General features: G+C 36.0%; 2 protein-coding genes across 2 annotated transcripts; both read right to left on the reverse strand.

The window, feature by feature from the left end:
• Positions 1-2816: 2816 nt before the first annotated feature.
• On the reverse strand, positions 2817-6511 carry glulc (glutamate-ammonia ligase (glutamine synthase) c). The gene is made up of 7 exons (XM_016551913.1): positions 6463-6511; positions 5774-5972; positions 5531-5692; positions 4911-5057; positions 4079-4206; positions 3804-4003; positions 2817-3422 (listed from the first exon to the last, which is right to left on the reverse strand). Exons 2-7 carry the CDS (start codon positions 5940-5942, stop codon positions 3110-3112), a joined length of 1119 nt encoding a protein of 372 aa, XP_016407399.1. The 5' UTR covers positions 5943-5972; positions 6463-6511; the 3' UTR covers positions 2817-3109.
• Positions 6512-12078: 5567 nt separating this feature from the next.
• Positions 12079-23739, reverse strand: mamdc4 (MAM domain containing 4). The gene is made up of 26 exons (XM_016551937.1): positions 23682-23739; positions 22386-22481; positions 22125-22286; positions 20929-21054; positions 20582-20815; positions 19973-20098; positions 19657-19818; positions 18878-18978; positions 18583-18738; positions 18392-18482; positions 18141-18257; positions 17778-17876; positions 17553-17690; positions 17329-17468; positions 17039-17090; positions 16768-16895; positions 16303-16516; positions 15469-15606; positions 15267-15391; positions 15058-15148; positions 14611-14760; positions 14391-14516; positions 13591-13715; positions 13396-13495; positions 13040-13230; positions 12079-12625 (listed from the first exon to the last, which is right to left on the reverse strand). The coding sequence occupies exons 1-26, from the start codon at positions 23737-23739 to the stop codon at positions 12587-12589; spliced, it is 3285 nt and encodes a 1094-aa protein (XP_016407423.1). The 3' UTR covers positions 12079-12586.
• Positions 23740-24160: the final 421 nt, after the last annotated feature.

Genomic DNA, 24160 nt, shown 5'->3' on the forward strand with positions numbered 1-24160 from the left:
CACATATATATATATATATATATATATATAATTTATTTTTTTTTAAATAAATTTTTATTTATTTTAAATTATATTTATATACAATAAACATATACACATTCAAAACTGCTTCAAAAAAAGCAGTATTTTATAATAATTTAGGCTATAATATCATAAATAATAATAAAATTATGTTTATGCCAAATTAAATATATTTTTTAAATGACTTTCTTGTTATATGCATATTTTTTGACTGTTGAAGCACCTAAAAATATCAAAATTAATTAGAATTTGAAAACATGTTGCTTATAGATGAGGTGTATTCAAGAAATATTCTGTATGAACAACACTGAGTTTGTGTATGTTTGAATAACTAAAATAAAAAAATGAGTGTCACGTCATTGACCCACATACCACTGTGATGTAAATGTGCAAGCAGCACCACACTGAGCTTTCTCCATAACCAACCAGGACAATCAGCAAAAATCCATACCTCCATCTGTCTGGCGACAAGAGCATTGATAAAACTGAATAGACATCCCTTCTGCCATTGTTCTGGGAATAATAAATTCACCTCATGATGGGGACTGAACACACTCCTGCGCTCCACACATCAGTCATCTGCTGAAAATAGAAGCCACTTTAAAGCCATCTCCTGTGCCTTTTGACATCAGCATTTTTTTCTGAGAGGTCTTCTTTGTGTAGTCCATATTAAATTAGGGTGTAACAGAAAAAAAATTTTTTTTTATTAACATCACTTATAAGAATTATGTCAAATTGGTTTTTGTTATTATACACTTGTGTGAAAGAGGTAGAAAGTCAGTGCTAGTAACCAACATTAGCAGCATTATTAATCTAACATCTAGGCCTACTGTCAGATCTTTAAGTTTTGTTTTATGGATTATAGACATTTTACTTGAACACAAGACTAAAAATAATGATTAATCAAATTTAGGTATGAAAACATTTGAGTAAAAAACAAACCTTTGTAACAGATACGTTATTACAAACATTAGTGAGTGCCAATCAATAACACGTTCTACTAGGCTTCTTCAAAGCGTTACCTGAGTTCTAAACACTTGCCTATTACGCCCCCTTATGGACATCCAAAAGAACAGCAATACCAATTTGTTGACACGTGTACATATTACATAGATTCCAGACATAGTTTCCAAGTCCGCGTATTATACGCGACTTTGGGCTTCTTTTTTTGTAAAGTTGCTTGAAAAAATCTCAGGTCGCGGGTTGCGGTTTTTTGGGCTTATTTAAAAAAAATACGGTTGCTTGTTAGGGAAATCTGACAAGCAACTTTTTTCTTTATTTATGTTCGCCGTATTCTCCAATGCATTGAATGACACTCTGTCTGCTTGCAGTTAATAGCCAACCAGTGCAATAATATACGTGCTGCAGCGTAATTTGCCAAATGTTCCGCCCCCTCATTGGAGAAAATCACGTTCAAAAAGGCGGCGTGTGACGCTGTAATCCAAGCGATGATAGAAGTAGACGTAGAGGAGTGGGATGACTTTCTTTTAGCCTATTTTTTTATTTTTACAATGTTTTTGTAATGTATTAATTATCACGGGCTGTAATAAAAAACAAGTAGTCCTATACTAATACTAAGAGTAAATATGGTTCGAATAGCCTATATTTTAGTAGGCTATAAATATGTGGCTATGTTACAGCTCCCCTTAATGTCTTTAAAAAGGAGCTTGCCATGTATACAGAGGTCCTGAAAATTATGAGAAGTGATAAAGCCAAGAAATTATTTGATTTGTTTAATAAGTGTGATTTTGTTTAATCCCCTACATTGTTTATGGTTACATGAATATATTTTATTTTATTTTATTTTATTTTATTTGGATTAATGTCTTGTATGATGGTTTATTTCTCTGTTATAGTATGATTAATATGAATGTCTCAGTCTGTGAGGACTTACAGTTGTGTTTATGTTAGCCTATTTTGTTCTGTTGTGATGCTTGAAATGCTAAATAATAAAAAAAAAAAAAAATGTGCGAGACTTCCGGTGTCATGCGCTTCCAGTTACTTCATTTTACATGTAAAAAAAAAAACTGTCATGCTGCTTGATGTTACAAATAGTAGCCTAGCTATTTGTTGTCATATTAAAATCATACATATTGGTTTATAGTGTAAATAGGTTTGGCGTTTTTGACTACACTTTGTTATTCTTCTAATGAATCAGAAGTCTCGCACGTTGAAAGAAAATAGTTTGATTCCGGACGGTCAACAGTGATCGAATTCAATCCACATTACTGTATATTGATTTTAATCGATGGTTATTTTACTGATTTTCTTACATTTAAGGGGGTCATATGATGATGCTAAAAATAACATTATTTTGTGTATTTGGTGTAATGAAATGTGTTTATGCGGTTCAAAGTAAAAAAAAAACATTATTTTCCACATACTGTACATTATTGTTTCTCCTCTATGCCCCGCCTTTTTGAAACGCGTCGATTTTTACAAAGCTCATCGGTCTGAAAAAGCGAGGTGTGCTCTGATTGGCCAGCTATCCAGTGCATTGTGATTGGCCGAGGAAAAATTGAAATCGCATCATATGACCCCTTTAAATAAATGTGATAAATGAGTATTCATTCTAATATTCTTCTAAATAACCACTATTTGTTTCCAGAATTGCATTATTTCAATTCTTCCTCCTCTTCCAGCATGCATGTGCAGGCCATTGTGCAGGTCATGACATATGGGTCACAGTTGGCGGCAGGACGGCAGTCCTCAAAGTTTTTCAGCCACCCGATAGGGGATACGAATGCTGGCCCCACGGTTAGCAACACCTGCTGAGAAATCATAGATGCTGGAGAACACCTGACAACCTATAACTTGTGTTTGTGTGACGGTAGAAAGACAGGTAGAGAATCAGCTGTTAACCCCAGTCAGGTTCTAATGTGATCTATTGTGCACAGAAACAGGTTGATGTAAGATCATTCAATACAACATATCAAACTTGCCTGCAAATCATGTGTCATAAAACATTCCTTTCAGAAGAAGAGTTTAATATGTATAGAGTATGATTTACAGACAATATTAACAATTGTAACAGGTTAAAGTGCCCTCTATCTAATATTCTAAACAATTATTAGTTTCCAAAAGTGTGTTATTTAAGTTCATGGGCATCTTCCCCCTCTTCCAGCATGCATGTGATGGCCATTACGCAGGTCACTGCATATGGGTCACAATTGGCGGCAGGACGACGGTCCTCAAAGTAACCGCATTTATCCTGACCCACCTGACGAGGGATACGGATGCTGGCCCCACGGTTAGCAACACCTGCTGAGAAATCATGGATGCTGGAGGTCTCGTGGCGACCCGTGAGGCGACGTTTGTTATCTTCTCCACCATGTGGGTCATAGACACGAATATGCTCTGCGTGACGCTTGCTCAGTTTCTCGATGGCTTTCTCAATGTGCCTGATGAAGAGAAAAGAATCATGGAGGTCAGATAACATGACCAAACACGGTTCACACCAAGGACGACTATAACAGTAATGGAAGTTCAGACCACAACTGTAATGATAACGACAGAGAGGAACAATATCATTGGATTTATTTACATCTGATGGATGATAAAATCATTGAGAGCCAATCAGAATCCATCCTGCTTTAAAGAGCTTGAGCATTAAAAGCGACAGACGATAAAACTGCAGCATGTGCTTATAATAAACAGAAAGTTATCATGCGTTGGTGTGGATGCTAATATAGTTATCATTCTTAGTGTGAATGGGCTTTAACACTCTCTGTTTGTTTTAGTCTTTCTATGACTTATGAGTGTGTGCATAACTCAGGACATACTCAATTCCTCCTTGATCTCTCATTTGCACTGTGCTGACATTAATGTGGCAACCGGTTCCGTTCCAGTCTCCTGTCATGGGTTTTGGATCCAGGGTGGCCACCACTCCAAAGTCTTCACACACCCTGTGGAGCAGGAAACGTGCCATCCATAGATGATCGCCCATCTCAATTCCTTCACATGGACCCACCTGGAACTCCCACTGCAAAAAGAGCAAACTGTCCAGACTGGCTATCCAGAACATGATGTCTAATATCTACAGTGTAACAGTTGTTACCTGAGAGGGCATGACCTCTGCGTTAGTGCCACTGATTTTGATGCCAGCATACAGACAGGCTTTATAATGACACTCCACAACGTCTCTGCCAAAAGCTCGGTCAGCACCAACACTGCAGTAATACGGACCTGACAGAAAATAGACACAAAATTCAGAACAAATACTGCCATGTTTTAAATATAAAGATGTCACAGATGTCATTTGATTGTACAATCAGACACATAAAAATGGAACATAAATATACAAATTATAAAAAGTAAAATTTCACACACTCAAGTCTTTTGAAACCTTATGGAACAACCCCCCCCCCTCAAAAAAAAAAATTCAAGCAGATTTTTTCCCATACAATGAAAGTGAATGGTGACTTTGGGAGTTAGGCAAAATTTTCGGTCAATAACAATTACATTTTCTGTGTGTTCCTCATACAAATCTATCAAAATGACTTTAAGACTGGAATATTTTGCAATAATAGAGATATGGCTTATTTGGTACTTGTAATCCCTATAGTGAAAAAAAATTCCCAAAGAGCAAGATACAGGAATTCTCTATTAATGTACCACTGGTGCAAAGGTGCTGTAAGTGACTGTTTTCTTATATTCCACTGCTCTTCAACCACACATCTCGCCAAAATCCAAAGCCATGTCAGCCAACCAAAACTGAAAATGTTTTTTAATTTAACATGGCCTGCATCCAGATTCTTCTCCGGTGATTACAAAGAACCGGTGTGGTTTCTCATAACACAGATTTTAGTGATATCTTTAAGGTAGGAGAAACATTTTACAATGTGTGGCATTCAAAAAATCCTTTACAGCAGCTTTATACAAGATTTAACCTTGTGGTTTTGGGAATCCAAGTCTGGGCCAGCCATAAGGGTGTCCATCCACTCCTAGGAGAGTATATTCCTGCTCCATGCCAAACCAGGGGTGAAGGTCTTTGACCTTTTCCATGACCTTGTTACAGCGGTTACGGTGGTTCGATTCTAAAAGAAACAATTTCGTTTGTTAGTTCTACACAAGTTGAATTTGTATGATCACTGCGAGCAATTTTATAACTCAAATGAATCTCTGCGCATTTTAACTACAAAATTGGGTATTTGTAGAACTTTAACAAAAGAAGGTTGTAGTTTGTATGGCTTTTTAAAGTTTAATTTCTTAACAATTTTTTCATCAACTTCAAAAAAAGAGTTCTACATGTGTGACTGTACATAAAATTTGCAAAAGTTAAACAGTGTAACCGTATGAATTATTTATGCCCCAGTGTATGCTGGGAAGAACGTGAATGGGACTCACCAGCTATACTTGTTGCTTTGACAAAAAAAAAAACATATAATACATAATTTTTCATGATTTCAAAGTTGTTGTTTTTTTTTTTTTGGTATTAAAAAAAATTGATTGTCTTTTTTCAGCACTATTTAACTGATCTAATATAATTTTTATATTGGAACAATTTTACCTGCAGGTTCTTGGGTGTGCTTGAGCACCTCACATAGCACCAGTTTGTTCGGGTCCAAGAGGAAGGGGTCCCTAAACATGCAGACTGGAATCAGTAGCATGTCACTGTTGTGTCCTTTAGACTGACCTGTGCTGGAACCATCAAAATTCCATTCTGGTAGGTCTGTCAAAGAACAACAAAAACAAAATAAGAATGAATAAAATGTTCAAAATAAAGAAGTGAAACCAGTTAACGCTTCGCTACCAGCAATGCTCTTTGGCTCTGAATCCATGGTTCGAGTCTTGTTACGCAGACCCTCTCCAGAGCCATCGATCCAGACGTAAGTGACCTGACAGAAGTGTCCCTGGGGCAGATTGAGGTATTGCTGCCGCAGGGCCTTGTTGAGACTAGAGCTGTCTGATATGTAAGACATACTGGATCAGATTTACAGTAAGCAATGAACCTAGAGAGATAAAACAAGACCGAACATTGTGTTAATGTAGTGAACTTCAATGTTTTAGAAAAAGATGACCTTTTTATATGATAGATAACGGCAAGCTAGTTGTTTAATAAAATAGCATGACAATTCATTTTAAAGAAATTACATCTGATTGTTATGCATTCCTCAAAATGAAAGTAAAGAGACACGTCATTAGACAACTTTCAGCAATGTATGATATTAGAGAAAACGCAGAATAGAAAAACAATGAAACAGACTAATGTACTTAGTTGTTTTTAATAATCTGTAGTGGCTATTTAATTATTAATGAAATTATATATTCAATTAAAATATTCTGTGCATTGATATAATGATATCATTAGATCATGTTTATTATGAAAATATTTTTAATAATTATTACATTTTCATTGATTGCAATGGCTAACAAGCAACAAATTAAATTTCAGTGCTCATTAATGTACCATATTAAATGAAACAATTAAAGATGACTTACTCAGAGGTGTATATTTGGCTCCACTTCATATGAAGACTGAAACCCTGTCCGCTTAAACAGTCGAATTTAAGGCAGCTTGTCACTAAGGTCATGTTGTATAGAGGTGTGACGTAGATAGTATGCATGATTTCCATCCTTCCCTCACCTGAGATACCAAAACAATGAGTCATTACATAAAACATAAACACGTAAAACCTGTTCAGCTAAACCATCCGCACTGCTGTTACGATGGCTTTTTTTAAAAATCAGAGATTCATTGATTGTTTGTTGGAATGCATTAATTTGTTATCAAGTCTAATGTCTCTTGAGGCAATATTAAAGACTTGTGCATGACCGGTGTGTTCGGTGACAAATAAACCTACTCAACCGTTTTCTCACCTCAGCTCCCCTGAACACTCAATTACACGGTATACTTACTGAGAGATTTTTTTTCCACTGCAAAGAGACATCAGCACAAAGAAAGCACAGAGCTTTTTACAGTCCAATTAGCCTCTGATGTGCCAATAAACACACAAGAGTCCCAAACCTGCTGAAATAGTCATTGCTGTAAATAACCTGATTATTTATTTGCAAAAAATGTAGATGAAGCAAAAACAGCTTCTATGATTTAAATAGAAACTGCCCGTTTGTATCTTAGCACATAGACGCAATTTTAGTAGGCCACTAAAATTGTGTGTATACAGTACACTAAAGTATACACCCTACAAACAAGCAAAACTGGCATATGCAATATGTTAAGTCAAACTACATGGAAAGTCTAGTATCAGCTACAATCTTTGTCTTAGGATCAATGGTTCGAGCCTTTTCATACAGACCCCCTCAAAAAAAGCCACAGATTCAAATATAAGTGGCAATATTTAAAAAACTGCACTGCAAAAGTGGAAATTTCGGTAACACTTTATTTCGATAGTCCACTTTAGACATTCTATTAACAGTAAGTAACTTTGCAACTACATGTCAACTAGCAGTTAGTAGAGTATTAGTAGACTGTCTGCTTAATATCTTCTAACACTTTCTTTGTCAACATTCTACTAACCCTAAACCTACCCTAACAGTCTACTCTGAGCGTTAGTAGACATGTAGTTGCAAATTAATGAGAATTAGTTGACATGTAGTTGACATGTAGTTGACATGTAGTTACAAAGTTACTTATAGTTAATAGAATGTCTAAAGTGGACTATTGAAATAAAGTGTAACCGAAATTTCTAAAAAAAAATAAAAAACAAACAAACAAATAAATAATTAAATTAAATTAAATTTATTAAATACACATTTAAGTCTTGTTTTAGGAAAAAAATTATCGAAATAAGTGACTTTATGCTTAAAAATAAATAATAAAGTAAATAAATAAAATCTGTCAGTATAGGGTAAGAAAATAAATTCAAAGAGATTATTTTTCTTACCCAACTGATGGATTTTTTTGTTTTGTTTTAAGCAAAAACTCACTTAATTTTGATATATTTTTCAGAAAACAAGACTTATCTTAATATATTCGTTCATTTTGCTTCTTAAGTAAATGTGTCTTGATTTAAGAATGTTATTTGTACTGGAAAACGGCAAAAATCTGAACCCCACTGAACACTTCTGGGATGCCAGACTTCGTCACCCAACTTTACTGATACTTTTGTGTTTGAATGAAAGCAAATCTCCCATGCCATGTTCCAACATTCAATATAAAGCCACCCCAGAAGAGTGAAGGCTGTTATGCATGGTCACATCTCTTTTAATGTCAGTAGTTTTGATATTAAATGTTGTGTTGTGCATTGACTATGGGTGCGGTGTTTGGGTGTCCACATTTGGCCAACTCAATAGAACATATAACCTGTTCTCCCAAGACACCATAATTACTGTGGTGTATAAAAAGAATTTACTGGCAGAGAAAATAAAGATGATGACATGCAACCTTTCATGTAACCAGTTTTCCTGACCCATCTGGATTCTTGTGTTGTTGTTGGTGGATCTTGATAATGTTTGTGAGATAGTGTGAGACAAACAAGAGCAAAAGTAAAACTAAAAAGAGGCAAACCACAATCACCTGAACTAGGTTATATGGGTTAAAGGAACCAGAACAGATAGAAATTTAGCATTACGTCACTTGCTTACCAACAAAGGATTTTCTGCAGTGAATGGGTGCCGTCAGAATGAGAGTCCAAACAGCTAATAAAAAACATCACAATAATCCACAAGTAATCCACACCACTCCAGTCAATCAATTAACATCTTGTGTTTGTAAGGAACAAATCCATCAGTAAGGCATTTTAACTTTAAAACATTGCCAAAATACGGTACCAGTCCATAATCCATAATAACACTTCCTCCTGTGAAAAAGTCCATCCTCTGTTGTCCTCTCACAAAATCCACCAACATATTTGTTTAGAACGGTTTGATTTGTAAACAGTGCTTGATCTGTGCATATTTCTGTCCTGATACAGACAAGATAACTTTCCAATGGAGAAAGCAATATTATGGATAGAGAACTCGTATTTTAGCCGGAAGCAACGGTTTGAAGTTAAAAATGTCTTAATGGTGGATTTATTTCTTACAAAAATGCAGCTTTTTGCTTCACAAGACATTAACTGATGGAGTTGTGTGGATTATTGTGATGCTTTTATCAGCAGTTTAGACTCTTATTTTGACGGCACCCATTCACTGCAGTGGATCCACTGGTGAGCAAGCGATGTAATGCTACATTTCTCCAAATCTGTTCAAATGGAGTACATTTTCAGCAAATTTTTTGCATGAACTATTCCTTTAAAGAGCAAGTTAAAATCTTTCTGAAGAGACAGATCAAAAATGAACATTTGAAAATGCTAAGTGGTTCAACATTGAAACATATGAAAGTGCTTGCTAAACACCATAAATCCCAAACCTGCTGATACCATGACACCTCAGATCCAAAAATATCACTACATTATAGCTGATGCTAAAATGCACATTTAATGAATCTCAAGCAAGTGATGTAATGCTACATTTCTCCAAATCTGTTCAAATGGAGTACATTTTCAGCAAATTTTTTACATGAACTATTCCTTTAAAGAGCAAGTTAAAATCTTTCTGAAGAGACAGATCAAAAATGAATATTTGAAAATGCTAAGTGGTTCAACATTGAAACATATGAAAGTGCTTGCTAAACACCATAAATCCCAAACCTGCTGATACGATGACACCTCAGATCCAAAAATATCACTACATTATAGCTGATGCTAAAATGCACATTTAATGAATCTCAATACACAGTTGGGTACACAGGTTTAGTGTGAACTTCCACGTATATACACTTGACTTGTCACATCTAAAACAAGAATTTGCAATTCATTTACAAAATGTAATAAGGGCAGAAACAACAAATTGAACAAGAAACATATAAATCATGTTCAGCAATTTAGCAGATGATTTTCATCAAAAGTGATGTAGATTAAATGCTGCAATCTGGGATTAATTTCCATACTCAAGTGCACAGTGATATTACATTGTAAATGTGACAAGAGATCTTGAATCACCTCTGTTTGTGACTGAACTTTGCGTTTGGCTACCACAACTCATATTAAGTTTATGTAAAAATGGCAGCTTTCAAATCACTAATAAAAAATCAGGTTCTACAAACATTCTTCAAAGATTAGTTCACTCGTAAATTAAAATTCTGCCATTGTTTTCTCACCCTTATGTTATTCCAAATGTGTGTGACTTACTTTCTTTTCTCTGTGGAACACAACAAAATGCTCCTCATGCACAGCTATATGGCTTCAGAAAACGTGAATCACTTGCTGCTTGTGTCTATTTTGAAGCATTGTAACTGCAGAAAAAAATACAGTAAGTTAATTTTTCAAAATTTCTCATACATGTTTGCAACGACAATGAGGGTCAGTAAATGATGACAGAATTTCAATTTCTAGGTGAACTATAGCAAGAAATGAACCTCTAAAGATGTCCACAATGACAGCGAATAGGAAAACTGTAAACTTTGAGCATCACAGTTAAGATTATATAATCATGAACTAGCAGTGAGCGGTCCAGCATAGCTTCAGTGATTGATCACAGTGCAGAAAGGATGATTAGGAACCACGTCTATGGATCGTATGTCCACAGCGGCCATTGTGTCACACTTTCCTGACAATACGTCGAGTTTTCTTCAAGTCTCGTCTCCCTGTCCGCACCGGCTGGCTACTGACTCTCCACGTTCCATGACAGACACGAGAACTGTGGGTATAAAAACTATACAGTTATTAAAGCATAGAAACATGCAGATATTTAATTAGCTTCTGTTGTTTTAAAAGCAAAATTTTAGCGTTTTACTGAAATACTTCTATATAGAGACTGATTTTCCAGAAAAGTAAACACTGTGAATAATAAGATACAATTTAAGTTGCTTCAGTCAAATGAAGTATTATTAATTTAGATGTTAGCATAATCATATTTAGGTCACTTACAAGACATTTAAGGCATACAGGATAACTCTCTTTATTTGTGGGTGTTCCAGAAAGAAGTTGGTCAAATTGAGTTAACTTAAGGGACATTTTTAACACATTTGTGAGGTAAAATACACATAAAAACATCTTACCTGGAGCACCACATTAGGCGTTTGTGAGGTTTGGCTGCTTGTCTCCTGTACTGCATCAGTCCACACACCAGCTCGTGGGCTATCATGACGTAAAGTAAGAATATGAGCACACCGGGGTCCATCCTGCCGGTAAGTGCAAGTATTCACTATTTGACAGGTTTTTGCACAGCAATGCAGGTTGCAGGGATAGATAATAGTGAATTTAGTCACAGCATCACTGTCACGCGGTCGTGTCTGTTACCCCTCCACGAGTCACTTCTCAAAAACAATTAATAAACAGCGATATTTTGCTCTCCTTCATTGGTTTTATAATCCGAGCTTTAATTTTGAACACAGCAAAGCTTTTCATCTTTTACTGTTGGCGAAGCGTGAGGATTTTGTTGCTTGAATTACCCTACTGAAGCTTTTCGATAGACGGATCAGGAGGATGTTGCCGTGGAGACATCGCCGTTGCTAAGAGACGCCGTAATTCGGTTTCGCATCCGTCTGTAGCGTTGAGTTTGAAAAGAAAATACGTCATAATTGTATATGAGAAAAATATTTGTTATATTTGAAATGTTTATTTTACAAAATACATTCCGCGACGAGGACGCCTGTTGTGTCCCTCTTGAATATATGTGGAAACGACTTTAACAAGCTGACAGCAACTTTCACTGCGGTAGCCTATTATAGACGCTTTTCACGACATATCTTCAAAAAACAGCAACTTTATTTGTAATCTTTTTGTCGTTTATATATTTTTTCAGTAGAAGTCAACATTTAATAAACACCTTGCTAATGGATAAAACAACGTTTTAAGGCAGTCATATCTATCTATCTATCTATCGACATACATGTACAATTTATTTACACTTTAAGATATCCTTTGAGAGAATATTAAAGTTGCATAATATAGTTGTATAATACTCCTATTAATTGCAGATGATACAATTTTTAAATAAATGATCAATTTAATGTTACATTTTCATATGCAGAATGGGAATACAATACAAGATTTTGATTTATGGAATAACACTTAACACCTCAAATGGTTCATTTACTTCAATTTTCACCTCTCCCATAACAAAAACTATGCATTGTAGCCTTGAAAATTTAGTGCATTCTTCTGGAACCTCTTTAATAGAGAATCCATAAAGTTGAAAGACCATCCACTAGTTACATCTTTCTCAGTGATGGCCATGGTGAACACTTACACCACAAAACCTCTAACAATATACATCATGGACATCTAATACCACGGGGCTTGTTGATTTGTTTGCTTTTTGTTTACGCTGCTGTTCTGTTTATACTGTAGATCATATATTAAATTACATTATATTGGATTGGTCTACTTGTTTGAAGACGTTAATTTATATCCTGTGATGGCATATAGAACAGCCAATAGTGAAGTTATTTGACCCCAATATTTCACTCTTAGTAAAGATAACTCTATATCGTGTAGTATGTTTTTGCATGTGTTATGACTGGGCTAGTCCTGCCACAGCGACACAAGTAGTTCTCCTGCTGTGATGTCGACTGTTTTACTGAAAGGCTGCCAGTTGGTGGCAAAGTCGCCAAAACAAACTCCTACGGTCCTGTATTTGTATTCACCCCCTCCATACGTTCCTGTAAACAAGCAAGCACACAAAAGGATATTGAAATATTGGAGCACAGTTTATATTAGAGATTATAGTAAACCAATATGACTTTCTTTCATCGGTGGAACACAAAACGTGAAATTCTGAAGACTATACTGGTTGTTCTTTTCCATGCAATTACAATAGATGTTGACTAGAGCTTTTTTCAAGCTTCAGAAATGATGCAAAAACTCAATAACAGTACCTATGTGACTTCTTAAACCTTCAAACATGACTTCTTAAGCCATACAATAAGTACATTTAGTGTAAAACAAACATAAAATGCATCTTTTTGATCTCCACAACAGAAATGAAGTACGGGTTTGGAATACAAGGGGGGTGAGTATATAATGTCCGAATCCCTTCAACACAAAACAAGACCATATATAGCCAGATAACTTACAGCATTTCCAGATTCATACATGTCATTGCCAAAGCCAACGCAGTTTATATGAGATACGTTTGACTCCTGTATTAAAGCATTGGCTTTATGTTTAGCCTTCAGGTAGAACACCAGCAAGGCAGCGAGAAGCATTAAGAGCACAATGACGACTACAACAGAGGCCACAATGGTTCCTGTGTTGTCAGATGAGGCTGAAAATATATATAAAAGTATATAAAAAGATTTTTACTAAACAAAGTTTTCACACCTATCTCATTCATGTTCACACAGAATCATAGGTATGATGGTAACAAGAATACATAAAAATGTAAATGACTCAAAAGTAAACTAAATCTTGCTATAGGAAGAACTCTTACTTTGGTCTGTCTTCTGCCCAGCACAGTTCACCCCGACAGTATAGCGTATGTCATCCAAAGCAAGAACACCCTTCTCGCCTTTAAATCCTTCTAGTACAATCTGCCTCCCGTTAAAACACAGACAGTCAGTATAATCACACTCACATTATAATATAAAAACCTATATGAACATAGAGTACAGTTGGCTTTGGTAACCTGGTACTCTGTTTCTGAGGTGATATTGACACTGAAGAGTTTCCAGTTTCCACCTCCTTCATGCAACGTCAGCAATTCATGTCTGGTCCCTTCAGACAGCCTCCACACTGTGAGTTTAGTGTCATCTTCACCAAGAAAGCAATATAATAATAATCATTAATAAATTAAATCCAAAGTGACTAACAGTGCATTTTACAGGATATGTAATAGCGGGATGCTGGTTTTAAGGAAAAGTATCGTGTATAATCGCTAGAGACCTTTTGACAAATATGTTAGAAGTTTGGGTTGATAAGAATGTACGTTTTTGAAAAAAAAAGATCTTATGCTCACCAAGGCTGCACTTATTGTATACAAAATAAAATAAAAACAGTATTATTGTGAAATATTATTCAAAATTAAAATGACTGTTTGCTATTTGAATATATTTTAAAATTCAATTTATTCCTGTGATGGTAACGCTGAATTTTCAGCAGCCATTACTCCATTCTTTAGTGTCACATGATCCTTCATTCTAATATGTTGATTTGGAAAACAGTTGAGAAAACAGTGCTGCTTAATATTGCATATATGAATATAAAATTCAAAAGAACATAATTTATTTTAAACAGAAAACTTTTGTAACATTATAAATGTATAAACGTCACTTTTGTCCATTTTAATGCATCCTTGCTCAATAGAAGTACTAATTTCTTTCAAAAAATGATCTAATTTCTTTCCTTCATGATTACAAACTTCTGAACAAACTTGGTCACTGACAACTAAAACTAACCATTTGATGATATAGATACATATATACATACACATGGTTGGCTGATAAACCCAAAAGCTCAGACAGGTTCCTTTGGTTGGTGCCAGGTGAGGGCTCAGCAGCCAGGCATTCTGGGTAGCGGTGTCACGCTGGGAGTTAGGAAGGACCAAGAAGTGTCCTAGAGTCAGAAAAGAGACTAAATTACACCCAGTTCCTCAAAAATACATGAGCTGGTGACAAAATCTTTATTATGAGTTAAGAGCATAAATCACCTTCTTCTGTGTATAGTGTGTGGTCATATGGTGGTGTGCTGTAGAACATCTCAGCTTGCACACTAGTCAGGTCCCAGTCTAACCAGTCTACAGATGGGTTCTGAGTATTGGACCAACCACACAGACCTTTCTCGAAATCACAGACGCTATCTGAAATACATAATGCAAATAACAATTATTACAACACAAAAAAAGATAAACAATCTAAGATATTATATATATACATATATTGTAATAATAAAGAACAACCTAATTAATTATTTTTAAAAATAGAATATTAATAATAAAAAATAAGATGTGTTTGGTGATATCATCTGTAAAGGAATGTTGTCAAGGGCGGAGCAAGATTATGAAGATTTTTTTTCTATTTTAAATAACACACTAATTCTTTCACAATAAGAACAGGAATGGGTATTGAGAAAGTAAATGGTGTATATTTTGATTGACCTGTTGTGGGGCAGCTGTGAGTCGAGTAGGTGATGTCATCAATGGCGATAAAACTGAATAGGTCTCCTTCACCTTTCACCTCAAACTCCAGCTGAATCCCAAAAATACATAAAAGCTCACACTCAGACCTTTTATTAAACACAATAAACTAACAAAACAGGTTTCACTGCATTACATTACTAAACAAGGCAAGGCATCAGATCTCTTACTTGCCAATCCCCATGCCAGTTGACATTGCCTTGGCCATGACGCCAAGCATGTCCCTGCCTGATGCTACTGGAGAATAACTGTATCCTGTTTCCATCAGTTGGCTTTATATAGACTTTCAGCGTGCCTGTGTGGGGACACATATCCTGTTTTTACCTGCGAATGAATAGTTGTACACACACTTATGAGATAATGTTCTCTTACCTGGTTTTTCTCCTCCTGTATGGTACCAGAAGTGTACACATTCGGTGTGAGACAAACCTCTACGCACAGGGGAAGTCAAGGTGGTCACACTGCCCTCGGGAAGGACGTCAGAACTGCTGTGGGCCAGCATGTAGAAACCTGGTCACAACATACCATTCGTATCATTTATTTGAACTAATCCAGCTAAAAGAGAAAACCTGGTAAAAACAGGTTAAAGGAATAGTTCACCCAAAAAAAAAAAAATTCTGAAGATGTACTCACCCCTCAGGCCATCCAAGATGTAAAATGAGTTTGTTTTGGAGAAATTTAGCATTACATCACTTGCTCACCAAGGGATCCTCTGCAGTGAATGGGTGCCGTCAGAATGGGAGTCCAAACAGCTGATAAAAACCACAATAATTTACAAGTAATCCACACGACTCCCATCCATATTACAAACACACAGCTTTTCACTTCATAAGACGTTAATTGATGGACTGGGATGGAGTTAATTGGGTTAATTGATGGAGTCGTGTGGATTACTTGTGGATTATTGTGATGTTTTTGTCAGCTGTTTGGACTCTCATTCTGACGGCACCCATTCACTGCAGAGGATCCATTGGTGAGCAAGTGATGTAATGCTAAATTTCTCTAAATCTGTTCCGATGAAGTAACAAACTCATCTACATCTACGATGGCCTGAGGGTGAGTAAATAAAAAAATAATAATGTTTTGGTGAACTATTTGTTTGAGCTGGATTGTGAGCTGTTAGTGAATAAGACACAAAAACACTGAATGCAAAAGTGTTTGATCAAAACTGAGCTCGAATTTCTTTAATTTTCATATTTCCCTCACCATTTTCTGTCTCCAAGGTATGGTCCGTCTTGGGTCCAGTTTTTGTTGAAGCCCAACTCTGGTGTATCCACCTGGCTCTTCCAGAACTGGTGTAGCCACAAGTCTGACTCTCAAACGAGCACATAGTAGGCAAAGAACATGGTCCTGCCACAAACGCCACATCATCTAAAGCCAACTGACCGTCAAAACCAGAGCGAGTGGCCTCAAACACCAGCTACATATGAGAGATAAAGAGACAGAATAAAAAATAAGTAGAAACAAGGATAAGAAGATTAAAGCAATTGTTAATATTAAAAATGTTAAACATCCCCTTTTACAGTCATAAGATGCTTAATGTAGTCAGTTTATGCAATAATAATCATCTTGTAAGCCATTATCTGTGGTCATTCACAAAGTCATTATGTGTTTTTCTAGAGCTTTTGCTGACAATTATCCTTTAGGCGTGTAAACAACTTTTGTGTGCACCTGGAAAGTGGTGAGCTGAGGAGGCACAGAGCAATGGCCCTCATGCCAAACGTTTCCATGGGCACTGTTGCGCGTCCACAAAAGCTCTTCTGAGCTGTCAGCAAATAGCAGGTTTACACTGAGAGCACCTGGGAAAGAGAAGATGAAACAAATGAATTATAATGAAGTGTAATGTTTGAATCAGTTACTCTGCATTAGCTGTAGGACCTTCTGCTCACACATCAGCTAAACTGATATTTTAAGAAGCTGGGAATAAGGTGTTCAGATCCACCTGTGTTTGGCCCATAGAGTTTGTAGAAGAAGGACAGACAGTCAGACAGATAGACAGACAGACAGACAGACAGACGGACGGACGGACAGACAGAACGATAGAACGACAGATAGACAGATAGATAGAGATAGACAGACAGACAGACAGATGGACGGACGGACGGACAGACAGACAGGCGATGGACGGACGGACGGACAGACAGACAGACAGACAGACAGATAGAAGTCGATATATTGATTATTGCGACAGGCCTACAGACAGAAAAGCAGACACACAACTAGACAGTCTACCTGAAGGCGATGATCTCTGGCTCCAACATAGACTTCCTCCTTTACCCAAATCCCTGCCATCTCATTGGTCCTTCCAGAAAACTCCCACAGCACAGGATGAGTCCCTAACACACTGTCTACAACATACACTGCCAGATCACCTGCAGAGAGAGCAAGAGAATCTATAGCCTACCATCATACCGACTTACAGAGGTGAGACAGGTGTATTACAGCTGATGTTGTACCTATGTGTGGGTTACTGCCGCTGAGACTGTAGGAGAACTGAAGGATGCATGCTGGACCTGATGGACCCAAGAGAGGGGTACGAGTTTGGGCTTCACTTAGCTGCTGCCCAGGAGCGCCAGTCACAGTCAGGAACTCCTCTAATCACACACACACAAATGAAACTAATTTAACTTACCTCAAAAAATCATTTCCTAGTTCCATCATAATAAAAACTGATTTTTCACCTTTCAGATTGTCATTATACTCCAGTTTTAGCTCCCAAGCTTGGCTCCCTATACTGGTATCTGTCCAGCCAGAGCTTCCCAGCTCATACGAGAAGTCCCCTATGTACACAACATTGTGTGAATATGATTATTTATATCATAAAATAAATAGAAAACGTGTAAATAAATAGAAAATGTGCCATTGGGAAGAAATGTGCGATATGATCTTTTTTTTTTTAAAGATCTTAAATATAAAACTAAACAGACTTATATAAATAGCAAAAGATGTTTTTTGTTTTTTTTTGGTGGAATTATACACTTAAATACAACAAAAAAGCATGCAAATACACTGAACGTGAACATATAAATAATGGAGGAACTCACCACACTGAGCCTCATCTTCTCCAGCAGGACAGTCCTCCTTAAAGTCACAGATCTTCAGATCGTCATCTGTGCAAGGGTGAGCGGGAGGCTTTGGAAATTCTGGACGTGACATTGATTCTATATGCAGGGAAGTGCAAGAGAGAGAGACTATTGAATAATTTTTTATAAAATTACAGACAATATACAGGCAAGCCTACAGTTGTGGTGTATAATCAATGTAGACAGGTGTAAAACTAGAGACTAGAGAGTACCATTGGATAAGTGGCACTCAGGGGACAACACAATATCATCGATAGCGATCCCTCCGTAAGCTTGGTCTCGAATGGCAGTGACAAACAGAATCTGATTGGGGCAAGATCAATAAATTAGATAGATTTTTATGACAGCAGTGTAATAAAAAGTGACAACCAATTGTTGCCAGTGGAGCGATGAGTTCATGTACCTGGAACGTGCTGTTGACAACAAACTCCACCTCAGCCTTTACCCACAAGTCTCCGAGAGCACCTCCACGTTCCCATACAGGATAGATCTGCTTCTCGGCCACCAACACAGAAAGTCCGCCAGACACTCGGCCAAACTGATGTGTGTACATTACCATCTGTAATTATGAAAAATGGGTGTAAAATTTAAGGCCATAACCACTATAGACATTGAGACGCCCACCTAAACCTGATTATGTGGATAGATTTTTGATCAAACAAGTGCATTAAGTAAGGCATTTGGTACTATATACTTACCCGACAAGGATGTGTGTCATTGGTAGGTGCCAGGGGAGGGCTTTGAAAAGACGTCCAATCACTCTTCATGACATCAGGTTTGGTCACATACAAGAAATGTCCTGAAGAGCAATAATTCATTGATGCTTATTTTGAGACTATTTCAGTGCACATTTTATTGCTATCTTTAACAAAAACTAAAATGAGAACAGAAATAAAAATAAAAACTGGAAAAAAACCCTGAATAAAACACACCTTAAAAACATTTTAATGGCTCTATAGTTCACTAAAGTAAAATAAAAATGGTCATAAATCAATGATAGTTTTTGATACTCTACCATTCAAAATTTTGGGATGGCAAGATTTTTTTAATGCTTTCTTATTCTCATCAAGCATTTATTTGATTAAAATACAGTATGAATATTATTAAACTTTGAATATCAGCCACAAGATTCTTCAGAAATAATTCTAATATGGTGATTTGGTGCATAAGAACATTTCTTATTATCATTAATGCTGTAAACAGTTTATTTTTGTGGAAACCGTGATGTTTTTTTTTTTCAGGATTCTTTAATGAATAGAAGGTTCCAAAGAGCCGCAGTTATTTGAAATAGAAATTGTTTGTAAAATTATAAATGTCATTACTGTCACTTTAATGCAATAATTTTAATGCATCCTCACTGTATATAAATTATAATTTATTTTTTTCTTCCTTAAAAAAGAAATTTTACTGACCCCAAACTTTTGAATGGTAGAGTATATGCTGTATTATAAATAAGTTCAGACCGGGCCGCACAAACCTGCCATCGTATTAGTTGTGTGGTCTCTTCCAGGTCCTTTTAGAGGCTCAGAAAGTGATATATTCATCTGATTGGTCCTTGTCCATTTCAAGGATGATATCGTTCGTAGGTCCCATACACAAGCGCCATCTTCAAAGTCACAGCTCATGCCCTCTGTATATACTAAATACACATCAACATAACAAAACATCAGTGATTATGACTCCAGACCAGCGATCTAACACAGGAACCAAATGCACTGAAGACTAAATCAATGAAATAACATCTCATCATTAACACATCACTGATTTCTCTCGCTAGATTCATGGTCTCTCACCACAGTTCTCTTCATCTGTTCCATCACCACAGTCATCCGTGCCGTCACACGCTTTATAGTCCTCCACACATCCTTCCCGCTTACATGTCACAAATCCAGGGCCGCATGTTCCATTTTCAGGGGGAACTGGAAGAGAGAGAGAATCCAAACATCCTTATTATCACTAAAACTGTGATCCATCTAATGCATTGATCCCTGAAGGACCATGAACATTCAAAATGAGGCAAGTGGATTTTAAATGCAACCTCTAAAAAATGTATTTGTACCTTTGATAATTAAGTTGCACAACTGATCTATGTAAACAAATAAAGAAAAGAAAAGGGAGCCAGGAATGCAACTGGTGTCCTCTAATGAAAAATAAAATAAAATAAATAATAAAATAGAATAAAACTAAATTGTGACCAGTACCCTGGCAAAAATAAAAAATCATAATAAAATTAAAAGAAAAGAAAAGAAAAAGAAACGGGGCTTTCATTGGTGCACCCACAAAAAAAAAAAAAAATGTTTTTTTATAAAAATAAAAAATAAAAATAAAATAAAATAGCTGAATCATGCTTCTGGTTGTTCTGTTCGTGAATTAATTTTACCCTTCTTTTTATTTCTCTTTACCTGGCAGGGCACAATCTAGGAATTCCATCTGATCGATGGACACATCTCCCTGCTTCCCTTCATTGCGTCTCGAATGAAGCTGGATATGGAAAGGGCCCGAGATACGGCCCAGGTAGATGGTGGCCTCCCTCCAGCTGCGGATGCTGGAGCTCTCTGGTCTCCATACCACTGCTTTCTCGCCATCAATTTGCCACACCGATCCCCACAGTGGGGTGTCACCCAACCCTGTGTAACCTGAAACACACACGTATAGGGTTAGATGTGTCCCTATCTTCATTTAATTCTGCTCTTCATATTAACTGGCCAGTTTTCAATAAAGTTTTGAATGTGTTAGTATATGTGTGAACCTGAGTCCCAGATGAAGTATCTGAGCCGAAGGCGACAGGTAGGAGAGGAATGTTTTATTGTAGGGGACACAAGCACAGTGGTTCTGGGAGTATCTGAAGTCACAGCCGTCACTGCCATGAACCAGCCTGAGGAAAACAGACACATTACATGAAGAGAAACCTTGATAAAGCTTCAGTATGTTGTTAGGCATCATGAATAACATTTTTACAGCATTTAAAAATCTTTGTTAATGTTTTTTTCTACATATATTAATACATTTAAAATGTAAATTTGTATAAATTAGCATTGGTAAATGTATTAACAACAAGTATGAATTATTAATGGAAGATATTAAATGCAGATATTAACATTAACCTTATATGAGCAATGTAAAATGCTTATGATTTATAAACGCTGTAAAAAAGTTAATTATTAGTTTAAGATAACTAATGCATTAGCTAACATTAATGAATGGAAATTATTACTGAAACATTTTTGAATAAAACTATTTCAAACACCATTTTGTAATTTTTGTACAATTATTATAGATGCAAGTAATTAAGTGAACTTAATTTAATAAATAATAATATATGCATATAATTATAACCAATTACATCACCTAAAATATACAGTAGCGTTCAACAGTTTGGGGTCAGTAAGAATATATATTTTTTTAATGTTTTTGGTATTTAAAAAAAATATATATTTTACAATGTAATTTATTCCTGTGATGGCAAAGCTGAATTTTCTATTACTTTCCAGTCTTCAGTGTCACATAATTCTACTAATATGCTGTATTGGTGATCAAGAAACATTTATTATCATAATCAATGTTGAAAAGAGTTGTACTGATTGCTTTTTTTTGTGGGATTTCAAAATCACTATTTATTTTAAATAGAAAACCTTTGTAACATTATAAATGTCTTTACGGTCACTTTTGATCAATTTAATGCGTCCTTTCTAAATAAGAGAATGAAAAAAATAAAAAACAGTGACACCAAACTTTTGAACAGTAGTGTATTTCTTCTAAATATTAATCAAAATTGTTTAAAAAAGAAATCTATCTTTACTAAATTTTGCATTTCCATTTTTAAAATCATTGAAGCAGCTTAGAATGCAGTTTAAGTTTGTATTAAGTAAATCTATCACTGGATTTGGAAAGGCTTTATAAATATAAAGAGCTCCTGCAGGAAGGGTAAGCTGAATTATCATGTACCTGTGGAAGTGCCAGTGGTGTAGTCAGAGGACGGCCCGCTGTCAGGGAGCGTGTTCCCTCTCTGCTGTCTCTGCCACATGTACCCACCTTCATCTGACTGGACAGTCCATCCACACTTCCCCTCGTGCTCAAAATCACACACAAAGTTCCGTCCCTGATAACCTAACATTCAACCAATAAACGAGAACAGGAAAAATGTCAAGAAAAGGACACAAATACATTAACCAGATGGTATGAATATATAGACATTCAGTGTCTTACCACAGTCTTGCTCGTCACTACAGTCTTGGCAGTCACAAACAAAATCACATCTGTCTTCTGGAGAACTGTTGCAGTCATTTCGCTCCAGAGCCACAGCTAGCGAATGAGAGTAATGATGAAGACACGTGATTGGCCTTTCACAGTTGTGTGTATAAAATCCACAACCATATCACACTTCTATAACTGTACTTTTACAGAGACATTATGAAAGCTTTGAGCAATTATTTCATTCAAATTGAACAAAACATTTATGCAATATTTCATAAATAACATTATCACGTTGAATTTTGCAATTCATGAAAAATAACTCCATTTGAGGGTTTTAAATAAATCAACTAATTAATTAATTTAAAATGATGTTCAAGTTATTAAAAATAAAGTGCCTGAATCAACTTTGGGCAAACATAAGATTTTTATTTTTTTGTAAAATATAAGATGTTTTTGCTGGGAGTTTATTACTGCACTAATAATAAAGAACCTATTTAAGCACAGAAATCATATACTACCATTCAAACCTTTGGGGTCAGTTAAATTTTTTAAAAAGAAGTCTCTTGGCTGCATTTATTAGATCAGAAATACTGTCAAAATTGTAATATGAACATTTAACATATAAACAATATCTATTTTTAATAAATTTGAAATTTAATTTATTCCGGCGTTGGCAAAGCTGAATTTGCAGCAGCATTACTCTAGCCTTCAGTGTCACATGATCCTTCAGAAATCATTCTAATATGCTGATTTTCTGCTCAAGAAACAATTACATTATGCTGCAAGTGATTGAAAGTCCAATTTAGCCTGAATTTAGGCTTCAAGACATTAAAAACACTTGGATTTCTAAATCTCCTCTTGTTCGAGTTACAAAGGTCTGTCTTTTTAGTAATCACACGTAGTACGCAGTCAAAGGTCTCTTGACACACAAATGTCAGATATGAGGCTGCATTCCCATACAAGGATGAGAATTCTTAAACAATTCAGAAAATCAATGGTAAAATACCAGAGATTGTATAAACTGAGAATATAGTGTAGATGGTTCTGCAGGTTTAGCAGCAAACAAACTGCATTTACATTAATACAGGTTTAACATCGATTTAACTTAATGGAGCTTATGTATAGAAATATTAATAATTAGAAATATCAGCCACCAAAATGTATAACTGAAAGCACTAAAAATAAAAATGAAACAAAAAAAGACTAATCTTCAATAGTGCACACATGTCCCAAAGTGGCATTCAATACTTTAAGCAAATGACCTGAATACGTTAACAACAAATAAAAAACAAAAACACCAGATCTCACCCCTCTGACAGAAATTCAGTGTGAGACACACAAGGAGAATCCAGTGGCAGGTAGCCATGAATCCAGTCTTTACTTTTGCCACCAGAAGACAGAACAAGAGCTCTTCTTCAGCGTACAGTGAGCAAAAGCACCGTCCTGCCACATATGAAGTTATTAACTTCACCTGCGTCCCTCCCTCCTGCTTCCACAAAGAGATAATGCCTGGACTTTACATTTTAACCCCCAGACACGTGCCAGATCCTTCCTTTAAAACGGCTCTGCCCTTCTGAAAATATGCAGCACAGACAGTTCAGTTTATTTTGGCCTCAACACCAGACACTTCACTTGACAATGTTACTATTTAGCTAAAATGAATGGCACGTTCTGGTCTCACTAATTGTAGCAAACGGTAAACCCTTTCTAGGGTAAACCTTGACAGATAAGCAAAGAAACAAGAAATGAATAAAGAAAATGACACAATAAGAGATGCAGTACTAGAG

Source organism: Sinocyclocheilus rhinocerous, unplaced genomic scaffold, assembly GCF_001515625.1.
Source record: "Sinocyclocheilus rhinocerous isolate Xijiao unplaced genomic scaffold, SAMN03320098_v1.1 scaffold585, whole genome shotgun sequence".
NCBI lineage: Eukaryota > Metazoa > Chordata > Actinopteri > Cypriniformes > Cyprinidae > Sinocyclocheilus > Sinocyclocheilus rhinocerous.

Excerpts from the sequence above, each read along its gene's own strand:
- glulc (XM_016551913.1), bottom strand. The coding sequence starts at position 5,942 with ATGTCTTACATATCAGACAGCTCTAGTCTCAACAAGGCCCTGCGGCAG. Across the intron at positions 5,058-5,530 it reads GCACACCCAAGAACCTGCAG|AATCGAACCACCGTAACCGC; the intron begins GTAAAATTGTTC and ends TGTTTCTTTTAG. Across the intron at positions 4,004-4,078 it reads CAGAGGTCATGCCCTCTCAG|TGGGAGTTCCAGGTGGGTCC; the intron begins GTAACAACTGTT and ends CTCTTTTTGCAG.
- mamdc4 (XM_016551937.1), bottom strand. The coding sequence starts at position 23,739 with ATGGCTACCTGCCACTGGATTCTCCTTGTGTGTCTCACACTGAATTTC. Across the intron at positions 18,979-19,656 it reads CACAACTAATACGATGGCAG|GACATTTCTTGTATGTGACC; the intron begins GTTTGTGCGGCC and ends ATTGCTCTTCAG. Across the intron at positions 18,483-18,582 it reads TTGTCAACAGCACGTTCCAG|ATTCTGTTTGTCACTGCCAT; the intron begins GTACATGAACTC and ends TGCCCCAATCAG.